This window comes from Plectropomus leopardus, chromosome 22, assembly GCF_008729295.1.
Source record: "Plectropomus leopardus isolate mb chromosome 22, YSFRI_Pleo_2.0, whole genome shotgun sequence".
Lineage (NCBI taxonomy): Eukaryota > Metazoa > Chordata > Actinopteri > Perciformes > Serranidae > Plectropomus > Plectropomus leopardus.
The window spans coordinates 2,480,747-2,504,152 of NC_056484.1; the positions used below are offsets into that span (position 1 = coordinate 2,480,747).

Below are 23,406 nucleotides of genomic sequence, written 5' to 3' on the forward strand. Positions count from 1 at the left end.
CATTCTAGTGTTACAGTTTCTCAAATGTGAGGATTTTTTTCAATTTTACTTTATTAATTCATCTTTTAACTGAATATCTTTAGTTTCTAGACATTTTATAGACCAACGCAACTCAACTAAAAAACCTAAAACTAAAAATTCAGAGAAGATAATGGTTATTAGCCGCCAAAAACAGAAAGAAATTTTAAAAAGTAAAACAAATTTTTATATAATAAATAAAGATAAACAATGCTTACATAAACAACGCAGCTACATGCAAAACATCCTAATCACAATTATCAAAATATGGCGCTTGCCATATTGCCTTCGCCATCATTATAGCGCAGCTGGGAGCACCATAGACATTCAAAACAATGGATATAGTGGTCTATAAAGAGTGCACAGGTCCAGTTAGGTAGATGGGTCAAACAGGCACAGGACTTTGACCCAGGAGACAGGTGTTCATGTCCTGTACATACCGTAATATGGCAAACTGAGGTGGTAGCATGTTAGCATTGTCATTGCATGTTAGCAGACTGATGTTAGCATTTAGCTCAAAGCACCACTGTGACTAACCACAGCTGCAAAGTCTTTTTCTAATATTAGCAGGTTTGGCTGTTACAGATTTGCTCAAAACCATAATATGGTGGTCATCTGAAACGTTTTTGCTTCCTTTTCAGTTTACAGACTTTAAGTTGTACTGCAGTTAAAAGAACTTTCTGCCACAAAATAAGTCCCACAGAAACTTTCCTGCATGCATACAGGAAGACAAAGTGGCTGAATTTTGTTAGTCTCAGACAAATTTACTGCATTTTTTGTTATTTCACAAAATAACATTAACAGTAGGCCCACATGTTGTTTTCATAATTGTCATATCAATTGTCAATTCATTTATTTGACATATTTAACACATTTACAGCTCTACAGTCCACATGTCCTCTGTTCTGATGTCTCATTTATCACCAAGTCTTTTTATAAACGCCAGTCTCTGCTGGTTACTTCTGCAGCCGGCAGCTTCTTCACAGCTTGTGGGAGTTTTGTCAGTTTTTCTGGGTCACCGCCGACTCCCAGGCTGTGGATCAGGTCATAACCTAAAATTCGCCAAACCCCTCTGCAGGGACGGCTTGGTTTTAACTACAGAGCGACGGGGTGGAGACACAGAGGACGGTTTGTGTCAGCTGAGTCCTTGTTGAGCTAATTAAAGTTACAGGCTGTTCTCATGCACCCTTTATATGTTTTCCTATGAAAAGTAATGCACCAAAATTCAAACACGTAATCATGAGCCAGTTTTTTCCACATACCCCATCTAACAGCAGCGTTTTAACTTGATGTCATCAAGCGGCGTATCATGCAGACGCAACAGGTTCCATCTGGCCAAATTCTCAACTTTACACCACCTGTCTGCATGTCATGCTGCCACGGCAGGTGCCATCCGGCCGTCCAACGGCATATTAACACACCACCAACGGTTCTGTACAGCTGCATTCTCAGCTGACGCCATTCAGCGGCGTATCATGCAGACACAAAAAGTGGCTCGGCTTCAGGATCTCATGCTGAAAGCACTGCAAAGGTGGAGGTATTTGACGACTTTGAAATGAAACAGGCAGGTATAAATGAGCTTTAAGATGAACATTTTTCACACCTGCAAACATACAGTTTGAAAATTCCTTCATTTTTATCTGATTTTGTAGAAAATGACAAACATAAGGATTTCACCCCCAAAATGTTAAACTGCTCCTTCAAAAATAAAAAAATACAATATATATTTTTGGTCCATTTTATGTGCAACATACAAAGTGTGCGAAACGTTATGTCTCATCTGAAGCAAAGTGTAACAGCCTGAATCCGTTAATGATAATCCTCCCTTATAACAGCAGACTGTGGCTGCCATGGACATGATTGGCATTTATGAGGGAGAAATGAGAGACACTTTCACTGCACGTAAGAGAGAGAGAGACACACACACACACACACACACACACACACACACACACACACACACACTTCTCCCCTGCCAAAACCCTGATGTCATCCTAAAGTCCTCCGGCTCCACCTTGTGGCTCCACAGCACCACTACAGCTCAAAAAACCAAAACAAACACAACATTACAGAGTACACACATCCCCATATTCAATACACAATCCATCACATCACCGTGGGAGGGGATGCTGGGCTCGCATGGAGACGAGCCCTGGCAACAGGCGAATACTACCGTGCGTCACCATGGTAACCTGTGAAGTGGTGAGAAGGGAGGAGAGGAGGAGATGTCAAAAACTGAGGGAGGAAAAATATGAATGTTGAAACATGAGAGGGGACATAAAATAACAAATAAGTGCCTCAGAGGAAATGAGACATGATGTGATATATTCCCTAAGGTTTGATGTTTTTATTGATTTAATGATTAGATAACAAAATAAAATAAAATAAATCGCCCCGTCTTGAGAAATAAGGCCAAGAAAGCCTCCAGGACACATTTCTACCGTTTTACTTAAATTGCCGTATTCTGTCTTTTTTTTTTTTTTTTTAAACTGAGTCACATCCCTGATGTGTGACCAGTTTAATGAGAGATAAAGTAGGACAGCCTCTTCCTGCTGGGCACTTCTCAGACAAATCCAGCTCCCTCCCACAACGCCGGTAAATAACAAACAAACAGGGGAGCACAGGAGAGGAGACTGTCGGCGACATGTCGGACTCAAACAGCACAAACGTTTATTCATCAAAAATCTCAGATCATTCTGTCAGTTTCTGACTCTCCGGATTATTATACTTAAAATACACCATTCATTTATGCACTCTGGTCTTGAGCAAATCATGTCATATTCACAGGTTATTTTTGAGCCAAAAGCATTTTAACAACAGAGTGGTACGGTCTTAGATTGTTACAGCTGATAGTTAAAACAGTAACAATATTAATAATATTGAAAAGGCTAATAAACTTAACTAATTTTTTTTTAAATGCAGAAAAAAATCAAAGAAATTAGTAGATTTATAAAAAATTATTTTAAATTTGAAAAATGTCTAAAAAACTTTATTTTCTAGATAATATACTTGTTTGTTTTTTTTGTTTTTTTCAGCAGCTAATGCTATCCTGCAGCCTCCAGCCTGCAGCAGATATGATGAACGGAAAAAAGACTTTTCCCTTTTTTCTAACTTTACTAAGAAACTTTTAGTGTTCATCTGACTCAAGTGAAGCACCGAAAGTTTTATACCACTTTTCACTCACATATTGTCAGGAATTTATCACTTTAAAATCACAGGGAGATTCTTCAAACTGAATATGAAAGTTGCAGTTGCGGAAATGTTTGTTAATGAGACCTCGGGGGTAGTTTGTGTCATCCTCGTTAGAGCAGAGGATCAGCAGAAAATCACAAAAACCGCACAAATCCGATCTGACGGACTGTGACACAAAAATCAGGAGCTCAAACGCAAAAATCATTGCAGACGTACGAAATTAACAAATGTGTTTGCGTCACTAAGAGGAGAGCATGTGAAGGAGAGGGGGAGTTGACTGTCCTGCTGCAGACACTTTAACAGCGTTTTAAAGTGATGCATGATGGGCAGCAAGTGTGACAGCAAACATGGCGGTTTAAAGTGAAGCGATGGTCAAAGTCCCCCGAGGTTTCACAGATGCTGTCTGATGTGAAAAAGGGCTCCGAAATTATATAATGACCTCTGAATGCAGACTGAAGGCTGAAGGCACAGTAAGAAGCATAGTAGGGCAAACCTGTGTGTGTGTTTAATCTGCATGTGTGTGTGTGCGCTTAATCTGTGTGTGCGTGCGTGTGTGTGTGTGTGTGTGTGTGTTTTGTTTGGGAATTCAATGTGCAGGACGATGTTCCCTCATGCTGAAAAAATCTGTCCTTCCTTTTCTTGTTTCTCTCCTGGGGTGTGTGTTTACATATATCTGAGCGTGTGTGTGTGTGTGTGTGTGTGTGTGTGCTTTTTAATGTGTTTTTAAATGTGTGTGTGTGTGTGTGTGTGTGTGTGTGTGTGTTTGTGTGTGTGTTGCAGCTCTCTGTGGGCTCTGAAGGCATCTGGTTCAGTCTAAACAGACGCTGCAGAGTCATGTTCACATATTCAGATCTTTATATATTTGTGTAGCTTCGGAGATTCGTATGTTCATGTTTTCAGGAACATGTTGTAAAATAATAATTACTTTGTATAATAAAAGGGGTTCCTTTGACATTTTTCAACTTGGACTCTCTTGTGTTTATCTCTTCGTGACTAAAGGGAACAACACTAAAAGTGTTTGTTTTTGCCACTGGCAGGCTCAGATTAGGGCTGCACGATTCATGCTAAAATGTGAATCACAATTTTTCACCCTAAGAATTGAGATTCTCTCGCAGTATTTTTAGTTTTTCAACGAAAACGCATCTCGTAAAACAGGGTTTTACACAGAAGACAAAAGGCAGGTTTCCATTAACCCTCGAATAGCTGTTACTGTATCACATAACTTCAAAAGTTGAGCGGGTCATCTGGATGTTTTGAATCCACAATTTCTCTGTGAAGTTTTGGACTATCACCTCCCAGAAATCCCTCACACGAGGCCGCTCCCACGTTTAAGGGGCTTGCCTTTCCGTTATCGCTTGCATAACATGCCTATCACACCTTTGATTAGAAATAATGGCGGCCAGTGCGGTGGCTGCAGTAGAAGTAAAGCTGCTAATGTTTTGAACATCCATCGCCATGGTTACTGTAATGTTATTGTCAGAGTAGAAGTCGCAGAACATCACTAAATGGAAACAGTCACCTTGCAATCGTGTTTTTTTTTTTTCATTTTGAATTATCACTTAAGTTTAATACAAATCTGCAATGGAAACAGATCGTTATCATAAGTGTCTGACAACATTATGAAAAGGATCCCAACAGGGACAGACTTTTCTGTTAAAGAGTAAGATCCTTTTCTTTAATTTAAGGTGAACTAGCCCTGAAATTCCAATCGCCAAACCTGCCAGGCTCCATTATAGTAAACAGTAACTCTAGTGTGTATAGATCCAGCATGTTTTCACATCTAATTAAGAACTTATTTCAATAAAACCAGAGTCTGATACTGTTGTGTTACAAGTCATCATGCCTCGTTTACTAACGCGACGCCGGCATGCTGTCTAAGGGGCTGTTTACACGGCAACAGTTCTCGCATGATCACACGACAAAGGCATTTTGGGGACCTGAAAACACAAACTTTTGAAACCAGGTTCCAGAGTGTAATCTTTTGAAAATGAAACCCCTTCTGTTGCTGCGTAAACTGTGTACAGATGAGAACGGTGACGTCATGGACGCATTTTGCACACGTGCGTGGTGCTCTTCTATGGTGTGTCATTACAGAGTTGCACCGCCAACTACTGGCCTGGACTGCATACTGCAGCATTTTTAATTGTGGATCTGTGCACACGCAGATCATTTTCACAATGTTATCATATGAACACCATGCACATGTGCAAAATGTGTCTGCTGTGTGGTTCTGTGTAAAAATGCAAAAGTGGCATAAAGATGGGGCTTTTTAGCAACTGTATTGCAACCTCTGTATAAAAAGGGCTTAAGTAAGATTTTGAATGCAGTACTTTTACATGTAATTTTTACACAGTGTTTTACACATATCAATATGTGCATGCATGTATGCACAAGATGCATATGGAGACACATATAGATGTGCAATGTGTGTGTGTGTGTGTGTGTGTGTGTGTGTGTGTGTGTGTATGAGTGAGAGAGAGCAGAAGACTCTTAATACCTCGCTTTTCCTAATGCTTTTCACTCTTAATACCCTCGTCTGAGAGAGAGGCAGAGAGGGCGGGCGTGCGACATACACTTACTCACAGAGAGAGAGAGAGAGAGGATCTGTCTGGGGATTTGGACAGCTGTCAATTAAAATCCCTCGACACAATCCACCTCTCATCAGACCGACATCCCTCTGCTCAACGGCACTCCTGCAGCACACATCACTGACCGTGTCCCCCTGTATACCACCCCCCCCTCCATGCCTCGCACTCCTACACCTCCACCTCCCTCATGGGTCTGATAATGCATGAGTGTGTTTGTATAAGATGCATATTGAAGTGTGTGTGTTGAGTGCAGATCTGAGGCTGTTATTATTTCTCTGAGGCTGTAATCCCCTCACTTCCCCCCCGACAGTCTCTGTTGAGTTGTTGTAGCTTTGGCTGTGCATGTGCATGTGCATGACAGTGTGTGTGTGGTGTGTGTGGTGTGTGCATGTGTGTGTGCGTGCGTGCGTTGTTAATATCCTCTGTAGGCTGCTGTGAACAAGCAGAGATTTTCTTTTTGTATCTGGTGATCTGGGTTCCTGAGGGCTTTTCAACACACACACACACACACACACACACACAGGCCTGTGTAGGGCTTCCCCTCCTCCATCCTACCCACCTCAGCATGTGTGTGTGTGTGTGTGTGTGTGTTAGGAGGGGGGGTACCCAGGCTGCATGTTAAAGCTGGAGGTGTGATTCGTGACCAGTGGAGGCTGATGATTGGCCCACGGTTCCTCCAGTCGCAGTTATTTTCCAGTTCAGTGCTCATTCAGTGCACACACACTCACACTCACACTCACACACACACACACACACACACACACAGACACACACACACACGCGCGCGCGCACACACACGTATGTACTTCTATATTTGTGAGGACTTTCATTGGCATAATGCATCCCCTTGTTTCTTTTACTAAACTCAAATCTACAACCTTAAAGGGCTGAGCATCACAGAGCTTTTATTTTGAAGTTTCTGTTTATTTTTTTGCATTATGTTTTACTTCTTTGTGTTCTAAGCCAACATGTTGTTTACATTTTGTGAAATAAAATCTAATATGTGATAATGTATTAATGTGTGGACCATGAACTATTGACTGAAGAGAAAACTGGACCCTGAGACTGGACCAGGTAAGTCACTTGTGTAGACTCTGGTGTCGGTCTCTGCGTAAAGCCAACGCACATCTATAAAACAGCTTTAAGGGTGATTGTGTCATATGTTGCACACTTTCTAGGGCCCTCTGAGGGAAAGTTGTGTCATATGGTTTTAGGGTACATAAATAAAATACCCTCTAAATGTCAACTTGTGTGAACACGAGTGTCAAACATCAGTTTAGAAGAGAAAAGAAACAAACATTATAGATAAAAGTATAAAAGAAAGAGCAATGCAACCACTTTCACTAACATGGTGCCTGCATGTTTTAGTTTTTAGGATGCACCTTTTTTCTGTTACCCAGCAATGAATGTGTCATCAACAGTTCACATAACATGCATCAAGTAATGTAACTTGGCTTGGGTGGTATCATCATTTTTATGGTATAGCAGGGTATTTAGAAACCCTAAAGGTATATTTTTCAATAGTGTCAATAATACAGACACTTCTATATTAAACTCATTGGAGTGCACAGCACGCACCGTCAGACCTCAGTCTGTACTGGTGGAACTAAGCTGAAAGAAGCCGTAACACCTAGTGGTCCAGGGAGAAGTTACAGGACTGTAAACAGCTGGCGGCCAGCAATGGGAATTAAAGTTTAATAGTTTTGGGTTTTTTTTTTACATTCAACTTGGTGAATTAAGGATTCACCAAATTCGACCAAACTGGAGTGGGTGATTATTGGAACAACAGACTTACTAACTAGATTACTAGCAAGATTAACCAAAACGGTTTGGAAGAGTTGATGATGAGTTAACAACAATCAAGACTCGTCAGTCTTCTGCGACTGAGAGAAAGTTGAATTCAAAAGGTGCATTTCTCTTTTTAATGACGAAACCACAAGTGACTTTTCTTAACATTTTGTGGGTATCTTTTGTGTATTTATCAGTCTGAAGAGCTGAAAGTAAGTAGTACACCAGCAGTTATATCGTCATTTACTGTATACCCCGGTAGAATTTCAGGAAGGTAGGAATTTATGAAATATTACATACCGCCCAAGCCTAAATGTGACACTCAACATATCATCACGTCATCAACATGTAATTTTATTATCATATCGTGCAATTTATCACAATGTGCAATTTTTTTTAACTGTTGTGTTTTGCATCTTGTTTACACTATTTATATCGTTCTTTTTGCTTTATTTATCTTGTGCATACCTTGCTTTGATATACCTTTGCAGCTGTAATAATGCAACTTTCCCCACTGTGGAACTAATAAAGGATTATCTTATCTTATATACAAAGTGTGTTGCACTAATGGCAAACAGCACATAATGTGGTTTAAGTCTGGGACCTTTGGTGTATTTCTGGACCCTCTCTCCCCACTATTACAATCTATATTAACAGATAATTATCAAAGGCAAAATCCTAAGGTAAGTGAATCAATATGTTTTTGTAATTTGAGTGTAATGCCCCTTAAACCTCCAAACAACACTTTAGGACCAGCCAAAATGTCCTTTCAAACACAGACTGGTCCTCACAGAGATAGACGAACACACACACGGTGTGGAGGAGGAGGCAGATAGATTGGAGCCCATTTTAAACCGCTGCCATCTTGACACTGATGGCCAATTCTCCAAAGCAGAATGTGAGCACGCTCAGATCGTTTCCCGCACGACAACGGCCGCACAATCAGGACGACAAGCGAGGGCACGATGTGACACCGCGTCGATGGGGCCGCCCTCACCAATGTGACTGAAAATGTGTCTGTGGATCATTTTGCAACAATCAGGAGCCGAACACGTTGTTGGGGTGTTTGGGCTCTGAATGTGAATATTTAACGAGCCCAAACATTGGATTGTGTGAATGTTTGGCTTGTTTGAGCTGAACTTGGCCTCCTCCTCCTCCTACACATTAGCATCTGTTCAAACGCTGACAAATCTCACTGCAGCCACCAATCACACTTTAAAAAAAAAAAAAAAACAGATCCTCTCCCCGGCAACGCTGCCTCGACCTCATCAAAATACATAGATGGTGTTTTAAATCCGTCCTCGGCTATATTTCACAGCACTGATTTACAAATCCATTTAGCAGCATCTGCAGCCTTTTCTGCACATAATCTGTGTGCATGTTTTAAGCTGCGGGAGGAAACTGTTACTTTAAATGACTGGCACGCATGACGTGGTGTCCTTGATTTTCCTGCTTGCACATGTCCTCTCTGTGTGTTATTATGCAGGCATCTGCTGTCAAGACTTCTTAAACTCATCGCAGCGTTCCTCCCGCTCTCCCCTCCACGCCACTCTCTCCATGCAGCCGCCCTGAGCCCATAAACACACACACACACACACACACACACACACACACACACACACACACACACACACACACACACACACACACACACACATTTAACACACAGACGAGTGCATGTAGAGTGGATGAGGACGCACAGTGTGAAAATGTGCACACACACACACACACACACACACACACACACACACACACACAGATCTATGATGATGGGAGGTTAGTGAAGCTCCCTCAGGTGTTGGAGAGTCTGACTCAGGCCTACTGTCAGCCCCGCAGCGCCGCTCGTCTCCTCACATGCACCAAATCTGACGTTTTACTGTAACAACACACACACATACACACAACAACACGCTCGGGAACAAATCTCTGCTTCCTCTGTTATGATGTCTGACAGGTGCATTAAAGGAACACGCCGTTTTATTTCAACAAAGTCTCGTTTACTGACATTTTGGGAAAAACACTCGTTAGATTGATCCCTCACTCATGACTGTGCGAGAAACATGAAACTACAGCCAGCAGCCGGTTAGCTTAGCTTAGCATAAAGACTGGAAACAGCTAGCCTGGCTCAGTCTGATACTAACAAAATCCCAACCTGTTTTCATTTCGAACTCGTCAAATAACGCTGTTCTGTCTGTGCTTTCAGTGTGCGAATGTGACGCCAAAAACCACCTTCTGCATCCACATGCATTGTGCACGGACGCTTCAGACGCTGAAGCGTTGTTATACACTGTTATACAGCTGGGTGGCAGCGGGTGCATCCACATGCAACGTGCACGGGTGGCGTCACTTGACAACGAACGCAGCCGGATGAAACCAGTCGTGTTTGCATCAAACCCTAAAGGACAATGTCAGGTGATAACACTGCTGGTAACCATGTAATATCCCACAAACGACCAGCTTTTGTGCAGGGGTTTGAAGTCCACCTCCCATGTGAATGTGTTTTTTTTTCTACACCTTACCATGTGCCTCCTTTGCCCAAACCTAACTATTTGTGACTTTGTTGCCAAATCCCAAACATTGGGGCAGTCTGCTCTGTCGTATAAACATCGGCACTGTGCAACCTTATCCCACCACGTGCATTTGTTGACATCATGGTAACAGCATCCTGGAGCGTAAACAGCCGAAGCACAAGGATACCTAAAACATCACAGGTTGACGCTAAAGGTCCTGACAGAGCGGCACCATGTGACAAGTTTGGAGTGAGAACGTGCTGCAAAATACAGTTTTGTTTAATGACTTCAGGTCCTCTCATCTAACTCTCTGGAGGATTTTTTTTTCCAAAATGTCAGATTTTTCACTTCATTTAATGATGAAACCTCTGATCCTGCCTCCAAACCTCAAACATCTCTGATTTCCTCCACCTGCGTGCACACCTGTTTTTAGTTCCCTCATCAGTCCTGCAGCAGCACATAACCTACATAACCATCAGCTACAGTTACATGCACATTAATATTCCCCAAGTATTCAAAATATGACAATATTTTGAATTTGATGCATGTTGTGTGAGCAGCATATTCTGGTTAAATGTTCCAAATAAGGCCTTTTTCCCCAATTTTTTCTCCTACAGACTGTGGGATTTTAGCAATATTATAAGTTCAGTAAAGCTCCACTCTGTAATATTTCACATAATAACTGAGCTAAAGACTTAGATGTTTATGGAGAAAATGTACTTTCAGATGGTTAACATGCACCGAGTCAATTTGATATGGCAACGTTATTTCAGTTCCTTAAAGTTGAACATAACTCATTTCAGTTTTTTCGCAGACCATCACAGTCTTAATTACAGCATATTTTGTTACACACATTATCAATTTATCACAAAAAAAGAATGACACCTTAATTGTTAACTGTGATCTAGCAACGATTGATTGCAAACATTAATTGCAAATGTTTTCTAAATTGTTTGGAATTATAAAGACAATATATGTAAAGGAGTTTTAGGTATTTTTATTTTATTTCTTTTTAAAACCCTGATAATGTCCAGAGTCAGTTTTACCCAAAAAGTTCCAAAGGGTCCAAAAAGTAGTACAAGTTAACTTGGGTTAGCTTCACATATTATTATGCCATGCAGAGTGTGTGTGTGTGTGTGTGTGTGTGTGTGTGTATGTGTGTGTGGGAGACAGGGAGCTGAGCCGAGTCCCACTCAATGGTACTTGAGGTCTTGTTGCCAGTTACAGAGGGAAACGGTAACCATAACAACAGGTAACCACTAACAACCAGCATCCGTAACGACTGCAGCTCACAAATTAGCTCTCTAATTACAGAGGCACAGTTCAGAGCTGCTGCTGCCGCTGATAACAACAGGCTCCTCGAAAAACACAACAGCAGCCACGTATCACCGCCGCTGCAGCTCACCTCCGTCACACTGGAGGTCAGGGCACCGAGGGAGAATCGGTCCGACAAGAGACGACAGTGAATAATGAGCGTACAGATTCACCGTTATTATCATGAAGTGGAAATCCTCTAATTTGTGTCCTCGGTGCTAAGAGCGTGTTGTTGTTATTGTGGTGGCTTTCGCTTCAGCCCACATCCCATCACCTTTTAGTTCAGTTAAGTTTCTTTATATTTCTGTGTTTTGCCCCCAACTTTAGGTAGTTTGTGTCAGTTCATGTTTACTTTTTTGTGTTATTTTTTATTTTTAAAGTTTTTAATTTTTAATTTTTAAATTTTGACAGCACCTCAGTTGTGTTTTGTGTTACTGTTTGTATTTGAAAGGAGATTTTTTTTTTAAACAGTGTGCATGAAAGGAATTTTTCTTTCCTGTCTTATTTTTTGGAGAACGAGGTTACCCGTGAGCAAACAGGAAACAACAAACAATTGCTGTAAAACAATCATATATAAAGGTTGTAAAGGCTCTGAAGCTCGACCCAGAGAGCAACATAATGAAGCAAAAGCATTTACTTTACAAGAAACACAATGTAATCGGGGATGACAGGCTGCTGCAGAGCTGATGAGGTAAATGGAAACAGGTGTGCAGGCAGGTGCAGGACATCTTAATCTTATTTGGGAAAAATAAGGAGACTCAAGATCTGGTTGTGATCTCAGCCTTAAAACCATGATTAAAACAACTCTTTATCATCTCAAAAACACTGCCAAACTAAATTGGCTTATGTCGAAACATGATTTAGCAAAACTTGCTCATGCTTTTATTTCCAGCAGGATTGACAGATGTACTGGTCTATTCACAGTTCTTCATAAAAAAGACCATCAAACAGCTTCAGCAAAATCCAGCAGCTAGTTCAAACTGAACACATTACTCCAATACTTTGGTCCTTACACTGGCGTCTGGTTTAATCACAGAAATGACTTCTATGTGCTGCTGCTAATTCCTCCTATAAGATAATGACGCAGCTTTTAGCTGCTCAACAAACTCCCTGATTGTATCAAAGTTGCTCCGACTATTGCACCTTCACATCAAAACTCAAATGTTGTCTGATGCTTTCTTTTAGCTCATTAAATGCACTCTACTTTCCCATGTTCCTTCGGTTGATCTAATGCACTCCATGTGGTCTTTCAGCTGTTTTATTTTTACTTTTCATTGATTTTTTTAACCTCCTCTCTTGTGAAGCGCTTTTAATTTCAAAAGGGATCAAAATAAAGATCAAATCAAAATCAGCAAAGTCATAGTGAAAGCTACACGTGGAGGTGCTGAAAGTGTGAAACACACTGATGCAGTGTGGACACATGAGCAGCTTTTATAACCTTGGAGGACCCAGGTGAGCTGAATCCAGGTAACGAGCCTCACCTGTCAGCCAGCTGCCTGATGAGACTGTGGAGGGGGGGTCACTTAAATGTGTTTAACTCAAACTTGCCTTCACAGTAATGCAAGAACCTGCATTTGGTTTAAGGTAGTAAAACACTCAGCTAATTTTGGGAAGATGCTGGTTTTGGTTAAATTTAGAAAACACGTCTGTCATGTGCTTCAAGTGACCTTTTAGCAGTAAGACTCTGAAATATCTCACCACAGCTGGATGGATTTTAATGAAATGCATGTGGTACATCAATAATTTTCCTCTCAGGATGAACTGTAATAGCTCTGGTGATCCCCTGTGTAGCTCCCCTCAGTTGAGTTCACGGACACAAGATGTTCTTTGTCTACAGGCATTTATTCCCATCAGAGGAGCATGCCCTGAAAACTACCAAAATACAGAAATCATAAAAGTGAGTTTGATAAACTCTAAATCAAAATTATTCTCATGGAGAACAGATATTACAAAATATCACAAACATAACACAGCTTTATAATTCATACTTCAAAATATATATACCTTTAAACCAAGAAATGATAACTGAAGCGTCATTTGTTTGCGCACACTCGCGATACTAATTAATTATTAATTATACCGACATTCATCAAAACAACGCGGCATCAAACAAACACAGCACATACCTCACTGGCCGCATTAACTCAAGGGGAGAAAACAGTAAACTTCAGGCTTTCCAGGTCTTCAGGACAATTAGCATCAGCATCTTAGCTTAACATCCTCCTCCTCTGGACACATGCTTCCTGACGCATGTAAACAGAGTGTGCGACTAGCAACAACGACCCGCCCCTCCCTGAAGCTCCTTAACATTAGTTCCGCTGTGAATAATTTCACAGAGTTTTAGACGGCTGCACGTTTTATTTATATTTATGCCAAACAGCAAAACATTTTTAATATTTTTAACTTTAACTTATTCGTGTTTTTTAAAAACACAAATTATTAATGAATTTGAATGAACTCAAGTTATGAACTTATGAATTAAATCATCTGACTCTGATGGCAGCTACACCCTGACTTTTCATCAGGTCAACATTTAACCCTTTTACACCTGGATAGACGTCAATATTTTTGTGCTGGATTCAGACACCTTTCACTGGTAGATAAACCTCTGAAACCTCAGAAAATTGGCTTGATTTCTTTCAAAAACAAAGAACAAAACATGATGAGACGTCCTGAAAATACTGCAATGCTTATGGACAGCGTCAGGTAATAAAATTGCTGGTAACCAGGTAACATAAAGAGTGTGGGTGCGCTCATTGGGTGGATGGGTGGGGAGGTTTATGGGTTCCTCAAACAATGACTTTTGTGTGGGAAATCGGAGCTTGCTTGTGGTTTTGTGTGGTTTTTGTTTTTCTACACCTCACCATGTGCCTCTTTTGCCTAAATATAACCATAGTGAGAGTCCGCGCCGTCGTGTGAACATAAGGGTCATGCTGCTTCTTCAAACCACATGTGCATTTGTTGACATCACCGTAACAGCGTCCTGGAGTGTAAAGAGCTGATGCACAAGGATACCTTAAATGTAACGGTAATGGACGCAGAAGATCCTGACAGAGCAGCACCATGTGACAAATTCAGAGTGAGAGCGTGTCGGTGTATATATAAATATTTATACATTATGTTTCATCTCATGAACCTACATAGACTGGCGGGTCTGGACTCTCTACCTGCTGACTTCAGCCTTCCCCTCATCAGAAGCAGGTACTCTACCTTGTGCCGACATGTTTACTTCTGCAGATATTACGTATCATAGCAACCAAACACAATCAAAGCTTCTCAGGTGAAAAAAATGCTGCGTCTCCAAAACGCTCTCAAACACTTTCAGCTGGGCATATCCTGAGGAGCACCCGGCTGGAAAAAACATTTTGGTGGACATGGCTCCTAAATGTGACCGTTTTTTCTCAACTTTATTTACCAACGTCAGAAATCTATTTGGAAATGAACATAATTTATAACATGCAGAGTTGAACACACATATGTCTGAATTCAGAGCTTTTCACAGCACACAAACACATCATGAATCAGCTGTGAGTCTCATAAGATCTATGCATATGGACTGACTGTTGTAAAGTGATTTGAAATACCATATTTGTATCCAGAAACATCCATGATGTGTGCACAGACACACACACACACACGCACATATGATATGATAAATAATCTCTCCATCTCTGAACCACAAGAACATTTTGCTCTTTTCTGCTCCTCCCTGTTTTCCAGCTGCAGTTTCACGTTCTTTAAAGCCGCCGTCGACTGCATGACAAATATTATAACGTTTATTGTAAAAGCATCCTAATGGCTGTATCCAGTGCGTGAAATCGCAGCGTTGCCAGTGGCCAGTCACACAGTGAGATGGATGTTGGTGAGTTATTATTCATGGCTGCGGTCTGAGGACAGTGCACTAATCCAGGGGCGGGGAGATGCACATAGTTCTTATCATGATGAGGCTGGAGCATTAGATAAGGAAAAGGATAAATATAGTGCTCGTGCTTTGTTTTCCTAATCCACCCACGGGGCTAAGAAACTAACCTTTTAAATAGGTCACCTTCTCTGCTTTTAGAAACCAACGCACTCGGGCTCTGTGTGTTTATGTGTGTGTGTGTGTCTGTGTGTATACATGTGCTTGTGTTGTCCTTTGTGCGAGCCAGTTTGAGTTTTGGATGTTCAGAGCGCCTGCATTTTGGACTTTCCTCAGTTAAAGGGTCAGTTCACTCAAATCATAAAAAAATTCAAAAAGAATTTAAAAAATCAGAAAAAGTATGAATTTCCACCTTGCAGTTTTTTTTTAACCCTTCACATCTGGATCAACATAATGAGCACTGAAACACCTGAAACCAGACGTAATTGGTTTGAATTCTTTCCAAAACACAGAAAAAAATCCATAATGAGCAATTTGGCAAGTAATGTTCTGCAAAGTGGGGAAAGAAAAAAAAAGTTAAAGGTGAAAAGGAAATGTTTTGAAAATAAGATGTATTGTACTTATTGTCAGGTTATTTTCTTGTAACTTTCCACTTGCTATTTTTTGGGCCATTTATTGTTAATTTGCTCCTATGTTTTTAAAAGGATTTAATCCAATTCGCTCAGGTATCAAAGTATAATGGATGATTGAAACACAGGATCTATTGCTAATTTCAACATCTTATGACAACTGTATAGAGAGTGAATTTTTATCACTCATCGGTTACATTTTATTGAGGACCAAAATTACGTATGTTTAAGGGCAGAACCGTTGGAGTGACAGACTGTCTACAGACAGTGTCCTTGACTTCCAGTCAGCTCTGTCCTCAGGGCCAAATATCAACACTTCTGGCTCCAAAAAACCAAGATGCCAAAATGCCAGAGTCAAGGCTTCAAAATGGGTGTCCCCAATCCAATGGATGACATCAATGTAGCTACATCCATGATTTATGCCGTCTATGGCTCTGGCCCAAACAAATATCAGAACAAATATCACCACTTTTGAAATAATTTTCAAAAGCCACCTTTCGCGGCTGTATGATACGCTGAGAACCCTGCCGGACAGAACTTGGCACCCGCCATGGCAGCATGATAGATGGACGAGCGATGGCAGTTGAGAAACCTGTCGTGTCCTCATAATACACCGCTGGACAGTGTCAGGTTAAAATGTTGCAGGTAACAACATGATATAAGAAGCACAAAGGTCCCTGTAGGGTGATGAAGCAGCAGTGGATGTATCTAACAGACCCCAGACTTTCATAAGGGAGTCTGGTATGTGCTTTTGTCACATCATCCCACCATGTGCTTGTGTTGACATCACGGTTGCAGCTTCCCAGATGGTCAACAGCAGACACAGAGGGATAGAGTGTAATATATAGATGCAGAAGTCCAGTGCAAGGCGGCAACATGTGATGAATTATCAGTGTTTACATACTCAAGATTTGCATGAGCGTTGTGTGAATAAAAGCCTTCACGTTTTTTTGTTTTGTTTGTTTTTAAACGTTTGATAAAGACCCCGTCTACCCAAATGCAGATATTTTTGAGATTGTACACTGACTGAATTCATCATTTGGTTTCCTTTGCTTGTTTCTTTGTGTTATGAGTGAAAAGTTATGATAAAAAAATACAAAGCATGATTTCGGAGAGTTAATGTGTTGGTGAGCAGGACCAGAGAACAGCGAATGACTGAGGTCTTTATAAGAGGAACATGTGTGTGTGTGTGTGTGTGTGTGTGTGTGTGTGTGTGTGTGTTTGTGGAGGTAAAGAAAGGAGCCGTCCATCTCTCTTCAAAGGCAGCAGGACGAGGAAACATCCGGATAAACAGCGCAGAGTGCAGAGTGTGGCCCCGGGGCCCGACCCTCCATCCACAGAGGAGTAGAGGAACTCGGACACAAAGACAACAAAGACAGAAGAAGTGAAAGAGTCCATGGATGTCATCATGTGGAAGCAGGTCTTTGTGCTGTGCCTGTATGAAATGGATTCATGTGCATTATGGACATCTGAAGAGAAGCTCTGATGTTATATAAGAGTCAGTGAGAGAACATGAAGCATAAAAACAGGAGAAACTCAAAGCAACAGTGGAAGACAGACAGTATATGGATCTAATCAACAGTATATGAAGAACACTAAAGTATGAGACACATTAATTATGATTAAGGCTGTAAAATAAAGTACAAAAATTGAGACAAAACTCACAATAATTTTGTTACTTTTCCCAGAACAATAACAACATATTATATTTAAAGGCACAGTTCACCCCCAATTCAAAAATACATATTCTCAGTAGCATTAGTGCTTTTTTTATCAGTCTATAATGCTGGAGTGTTTGAGATATCGGCCATAGAGATGTTTGCCTTCTCAACAGAAAACAAAAAAACTTCAACAGTAATGTCACTTTCCAGAAACCTGGTTACCTTGACCTGGTTACTCCAGATAATCCAGACTTTGATGTGACCTGTGTCATGTAGGAACTATTTTCTTTCAACCGAACTACACTGGCCAACAGTATCACCATGCAGTTTGGGTGATTTGTTCGACTCAGGTTTCAAAGGGTTAAATGAAGCAAGAAAAAATGGATTTATAATTTTCACAGTTACATTAAAAAAAAAAACAATTACAAAATTGTTATAATTACTTTAAAAACGCATATTTGTTACAACAAAAAGGGGTAAAACTATATATATATATAATTTTCATAGTTACATATTTGAAATTAGGCTACAAAATTATGTTTTTAAGAACTTTCCCCAGGTCATTTTTCTTGCTTTTTTCCCCCCTCAACTTTATTTTTTGTTCTTTTTAAAAAATGTCTTTTATTATTAGTTTTTTCCCCCCACTAATTTCTTGCTATTTTTCGCGACATTTCTTCGTCCGTTGCTCAAACGAATTTGCTCAGGTTTCAAAGATTTAAATGAAGCACACATCATGTTATATTTGCTTTTTTGCATCTTTTCTTACAACAAAAAAAATAACAAAATTAAAAGTGAGTCTGGCCAGCGCGCGCACTTTGTTGACATAAAACCCAGAAAATGAACAGAGCGCGTGCCAGAGAGAGAGAGAGAGAGAGAGAGAGAGAGAGAGAGAGAGAGAGAGAGGGAGGATGACAGCTTGTCTCACATCCACAGACATTTTCGGAGGCAGCTAAACGGTCTGAACAGCACTTTTGACGTCAGGAATAATCATTACAGCCTACTCTCTCATCCGGGTCCTCTCGCTCTCCTCTCTCCTCTTGTGGTTTTAATATTTACTTCATCCAGCAGCAGCAGCAGCAGCAGCAGCAGCTTAGAGCCTTAACGACAGAAAACACATATGCATACAAGCAAAGAGGAGCAGCGGCTGGAGGAGCAGCGGCCGTGATCCAAACAGCTCCATCTCCATCTGGTTTTTACATTTTGCAACTTTTTTGTTTCTTCCCTGAGATATCGGAGAGGATGTTTGCGTTCAACAAGTCCCTTTTATTTTTCACGCAGTAACTGTGGATGGCTGCGGAATGGAGATAGCCTTGGTGAGTTTTGAGAACGGCGGCGCAAAAGGGAGCGGTGGTGGTGGAGGAGGAGGAGGAGGCAGCAATGCCGAGGAGAGCTGCCGGAACGCGCTGGATGTCCCTCAATCGGGCTTCGTTCAAACTGGACTCGGAGAGGACTACAGTAAAGAGCTGAATACCCGGGGGAGCCCTCAGCAGCAGCATCATCCTCATCATCACCACCATCAGCAGCAGACCTCCTGGAAAATCAACGACATGAACAACACTTTCAGCTGCAGCGAGAACGCCATGGATGCGCTTTTACGCGCGGACCACAGTCCCCATCTCTTCGACGAGGACTTGCTGGACATGGACATGGACACGGAGAGCAACGAGAGGGTGCTCATCAACATAGCAGGACTCAGGTACGAAACCCAGCTCGGCACTCTGAACCAGTTTCCCGACACTTTACTGGGAGACCCCGCAAAGAGGATAAAATACTTCGACCCCCTCCGGAACGAGTACTTTTTCGACCGCAACAGACCGAGTTTTGACGGGATTTTGTATTTTTATCAGTCAGGAGGGAAGATCAGAAGACCTGTCAATGTGTCAATAGATGTGTTCGCGGATGAGATTAGGTTTTATCAGCTGGGGGAGGAGGCCATGGAGAGGTTCCGCGAGGATGAGGGGTTTATAAAAGAGGAGGAGAAGCCGCTGCCTCAGAATGAGTTCCAGAAGCAGGTTTGGCTCATCTTTGAGTACCCGGAGAGCTCCAGTCCGGCTCGGGGCATCGCCATCGTGTCCGTGATCGTCATCACCATATCCATCATCACCTTCTGCCTGGAGACGCTGCCAGAGTTCAGGGATGAGCGGGAGCTCCCGGTGACCAGCCGGCTGGACAACAGCACCGCGCCCCGGCCGTCCCTCACCTTCACCGACCCCTTCTTCATCATCGAGACCACGTGCGTCATATGGTTCACCTTCGAGCTCTTTGTGCGCTTCTTCGCGTGCCCAAGCAAGTCCGAGTTCTCCAAGACCGTCATGAACATCATCGACATCATGTCCATCATGCCTTACTTCATCACAGTGGGCACGGAGCTGGCGGAGCAGCAGGGCCAGGAGCACCAGAACGGGCAGCAGGCCATGTCTCTGGCCATCCTGAGGGTCATCCGCCTGGTGCGCGTCTTCAGGATCTTCAAGCTCTCCAGACACTCCAAGGGGCTCCAGATTTTGGGGCAAACCCTCAAAGCGAGCATGCGGGAGCTGGGGTTGCTCATCTTCTTTCTCTTCATCGGAGTCATCCTCTTCTCCAGCGCTGTGTACTTCGCAGAGGCGGACGAGCCGGAGTCGCACTTCTCCAGCATCCCGGATGCCTTCTGGTGGGCCGTGGTCACCATGACAACAGTCGGTTATGGCGACATGAGGCCGGTGACGGTCGGGGGGAAGATCGTTGGATCTCTGTGCGCAATCGCCGGCGTGCTCACCATTGCGCTGCCGGTGCCAGTCATTGTGTCCAACTTTAACTACTTCTACCACAGAGAGACAGACCAGGACCAGTCCTCCCTCAAGGACGAGCCCAACAGCATGCGCGCGAGCCCCGAGCTGAAGCGCAAAGGGAGTAAATCATCCGCAAAGTCGCAGCAGGACGCAGAAAACAACGACGCGGGCGCATCAGTGGAGAAAGCAAATATCAAAGCGAACAGCAGCATGGACTTCAAGAGATCCCTTTACGCGTTTTGCTTGGACACCCGGGAGACAGACCTGTAGTCCTGCAGCCCTCATTTTATTAAAAAAGAAAAAACTATTAAAGCCCATAGTTGTCTAGAATAAACCCCCATTAATGGGCTCTTAAGTCTTTGCACATAGCAGTTGGAGGATCAACACATTGCAATCCTGAAAAGTTTTAAGAGCGACGGGGTTGATTTATAAAAAGCACATTTTAATCCCCCTCATCTGGTGATCCGTCAGTGGAAAAAACTGTTTTTTTTTAACAGTGCATGTGATGCAACACAGCGGCCCTTTAAAGCAGACACACCTAAATGACATTAAAACTCATGGATCAATTAAAACAGGCTGCAGATAATCAAGGATAAGCAGGACTTGGAATAATTACTTGACATGGCGAGAGGATTAACACGACTAGACAGACTCTTGTACATAATGTAGGAAACAGTCCATATTCAGTAGTGCAACAACAGAAAAAAAAGCCAAATTTTATTTTTCGTACCTACCCTACATTTTATGTTTACGCTGTGTAAATATTTCCCACAAGCCTAATCTTTATGAATTATGGTGTTATTGTAGATTTGGAGAAAAAACATCAGTATATTTTTGAGATGCAGACACCTGATTTCCTCCACTCAGGTTCTGACAGAGAAGTGAGATACTTTCCCCTTTTTTTCTAAATGAGAGCTGATTCACTCTCAGAGGACCTACAGAGAAGATTTTTAGCCTTGTAAGAACATTTTTGATTTTTTTTTCTTTTTTAAAGGACATTTTATGGAAGTAAACTGAGGGAATGACAGCCAAGAAAAGAGGACAGAGCAGAGACCATCTGGAGAGATCGAGCAACACAGACACCAGGTTAGTGCCAAATAGGATCTACATGTTAAAAATGTGTTTTTAGTTGATTGGAATTTGCATCTTTGTGCAGATTTTGTCACTAATGTTACTCTGAACAGTGAAGAGCTGGTGCTGAAAGAACAGCTCCTGTGTATGGAGGAACATTAGTGCCAATACTGATATCGCAGAGATCTATCAATACAATGGTTATATGTACATAACACACAAAATAAAAAGGCATTTTTGATTATGATCCCTAAAAGTGATATTTAGACAAATGTGGCTAAGATATGTTAACCCCTTGAAACCTGAATTGAAATATTTTTTCTTGTTTGGTTTCTTTTAAAAGTTGGGGGAGAAAAAAAAGACACAAGCAACAGCTGTCTTACAAGAAATTGAAGTTTGTTTCCTAATTTTGCAAGAAATTAGGAAACAGTGACAAGAAAATGATTTTTAAATTAGTTAAGGAGAGAGATAAAATTATCAGAAATGTATTATTTTTTTTTAAATTTATCTTCAAGGTCATTTTCTTGTTGTTTTTTGGCTAATTTTTACTAATTTCATGTAAAGATGCCTTCTCCCTATGTTTTTGAAAAAAAAAAAAGAAGTTAGTTTCCTCGTATTATCTTTTTTGGAAGGGTTTCTTAAAGAAAAGGGCGCTAAAAATCAGTTTTTAAGATAGAGGGTGAATACAATTGTCCCTGCAAAGTTTGGCCTCATTGGCCCATGTTTCTGGGACATCCTTACATGTGCTCTTGGCATCTCTGCACCATCACTGCAGCTGCAAAATGACTGAATGAATGATTTCTACTGTGAAATAAATCACAAATAAATGCCTCTAAACACAACCAGACAAGTTCCAGCAGGAATCTGATCTGAAAACGGGGTGAAATTAACAACTTTTGTAACCAAGAATACACGTTTCACTGCTGTTAGCATGTAGCTACATGTAGCAGTGTTTGTAAACACATGCGGTAAATCAGTCATATGCTGAGATCATTTTGTCTTAAAAGCGCTAAAAATCAGTTTCAGGGATTACTTTCACATGTGTTTACCTCTTTATCTGAAACTTTGTGCAATATGAACAGCATACATTTTAACATTAGCCATGTATATAGCAAAAAAAATAAATAAAATAATAAGGAAAAGGATAATAGATCCCCTTAACCCTTTTAGACCTGGATTGACATCAGTTTTCTTGTTTGGTTTTTTAAACTTGGCAAAAAAAAAAAAATAGCAAGAGAGAAATAAGGAAATAGTGAATAGAAAATGACCTGAAAATTAATTTAGGAGAGAAATTAATTAGAATTTTCTTTTGAAAAATAGGTGAAAATTTCCAGAAATTTTTATTTGCAATTGTGTATTAGCACTTTTTGGTTTTTTTTAGTTAATTTCCTATATTTTTTAAAATGTATTTAAAAATTTTTTTGGGCTAATTTTCAGGTTATTTTCTTTTCTTTATTTAGCTTATTTTCAGGCCATTTTCTTGTCTCTTTTTTTGTCTTAACAACTTTATTGCTAATTTTGAGTACTTTGGTTTTAAGTTGCTTGTTGCCTTCACCCCAATTTTTTGACAGAAATCAGCCAATTTGCTCAGGTTTCAAAGGGTTAACCAAACGTGTTTTTGTTGATTTGACTTAACCTCTTGGAGAACGCCGGATGTGAACTCTCCAGTGTCAATGTCCTGCACATGAGTTGTATATATCAATATAATTTCTCGAGGACAGGGTTGTTTATTTCGACTAAAGACACTTCAGTTTTGAAGGTCAGAACATCTTGACATTGTCCCGTAAATAACCACCAACTATGAACCTCAGATTTTGTCCCTGTGGGAAGATTTTTGATTAATTTTCTTCCAGCCCACAGCCTGACATGACTATCATGGATTAGTTTACAGTCCTCAAGCTAAACATTAATCCCCCACATGGTGATTTTGTTTTTTAGGTTATACATACAGTAAACTGTCCTACGACCTCACATTGTTCTCACAGACTGAGCGAGCAGCCGGCCGGCA

The 23,406-nt window shown here is 41.2% G+C and overlaps 1 protein-coding gene across 1 annotated transcript; it reads left to right on the forward strand.

The window, feature by feature from the left end:
- The first annotated feature begins 18,857 nt into the window (after positions 1 to 18,857).
- Positions 18,858 to 20,597, forward strand: LOC121961441 (potassium voltage-gated channel subfamily A member 1). Its single transcript, XM_042511429.1, has one exon. The coding sequence runs from the start codon at positions 18,858 to 18,860 to the stop codon at positions 20,595 to 20,597; it is 1,740 nt and encodes a 579-aa protein (XP_042367363.1).
- Positions 20,598 to 23,406: the final 2,809 nt, after the last annotated feature.

Coding starts and splice junctions, on each gene's coding strand:
- LOC121961441 (XM_042511429.1), top strand. CDS start 18,858: ATGGAGATAGCCTTGGTGAGTTTTGAGAACGGCGGCGCAAAAGGGAGC.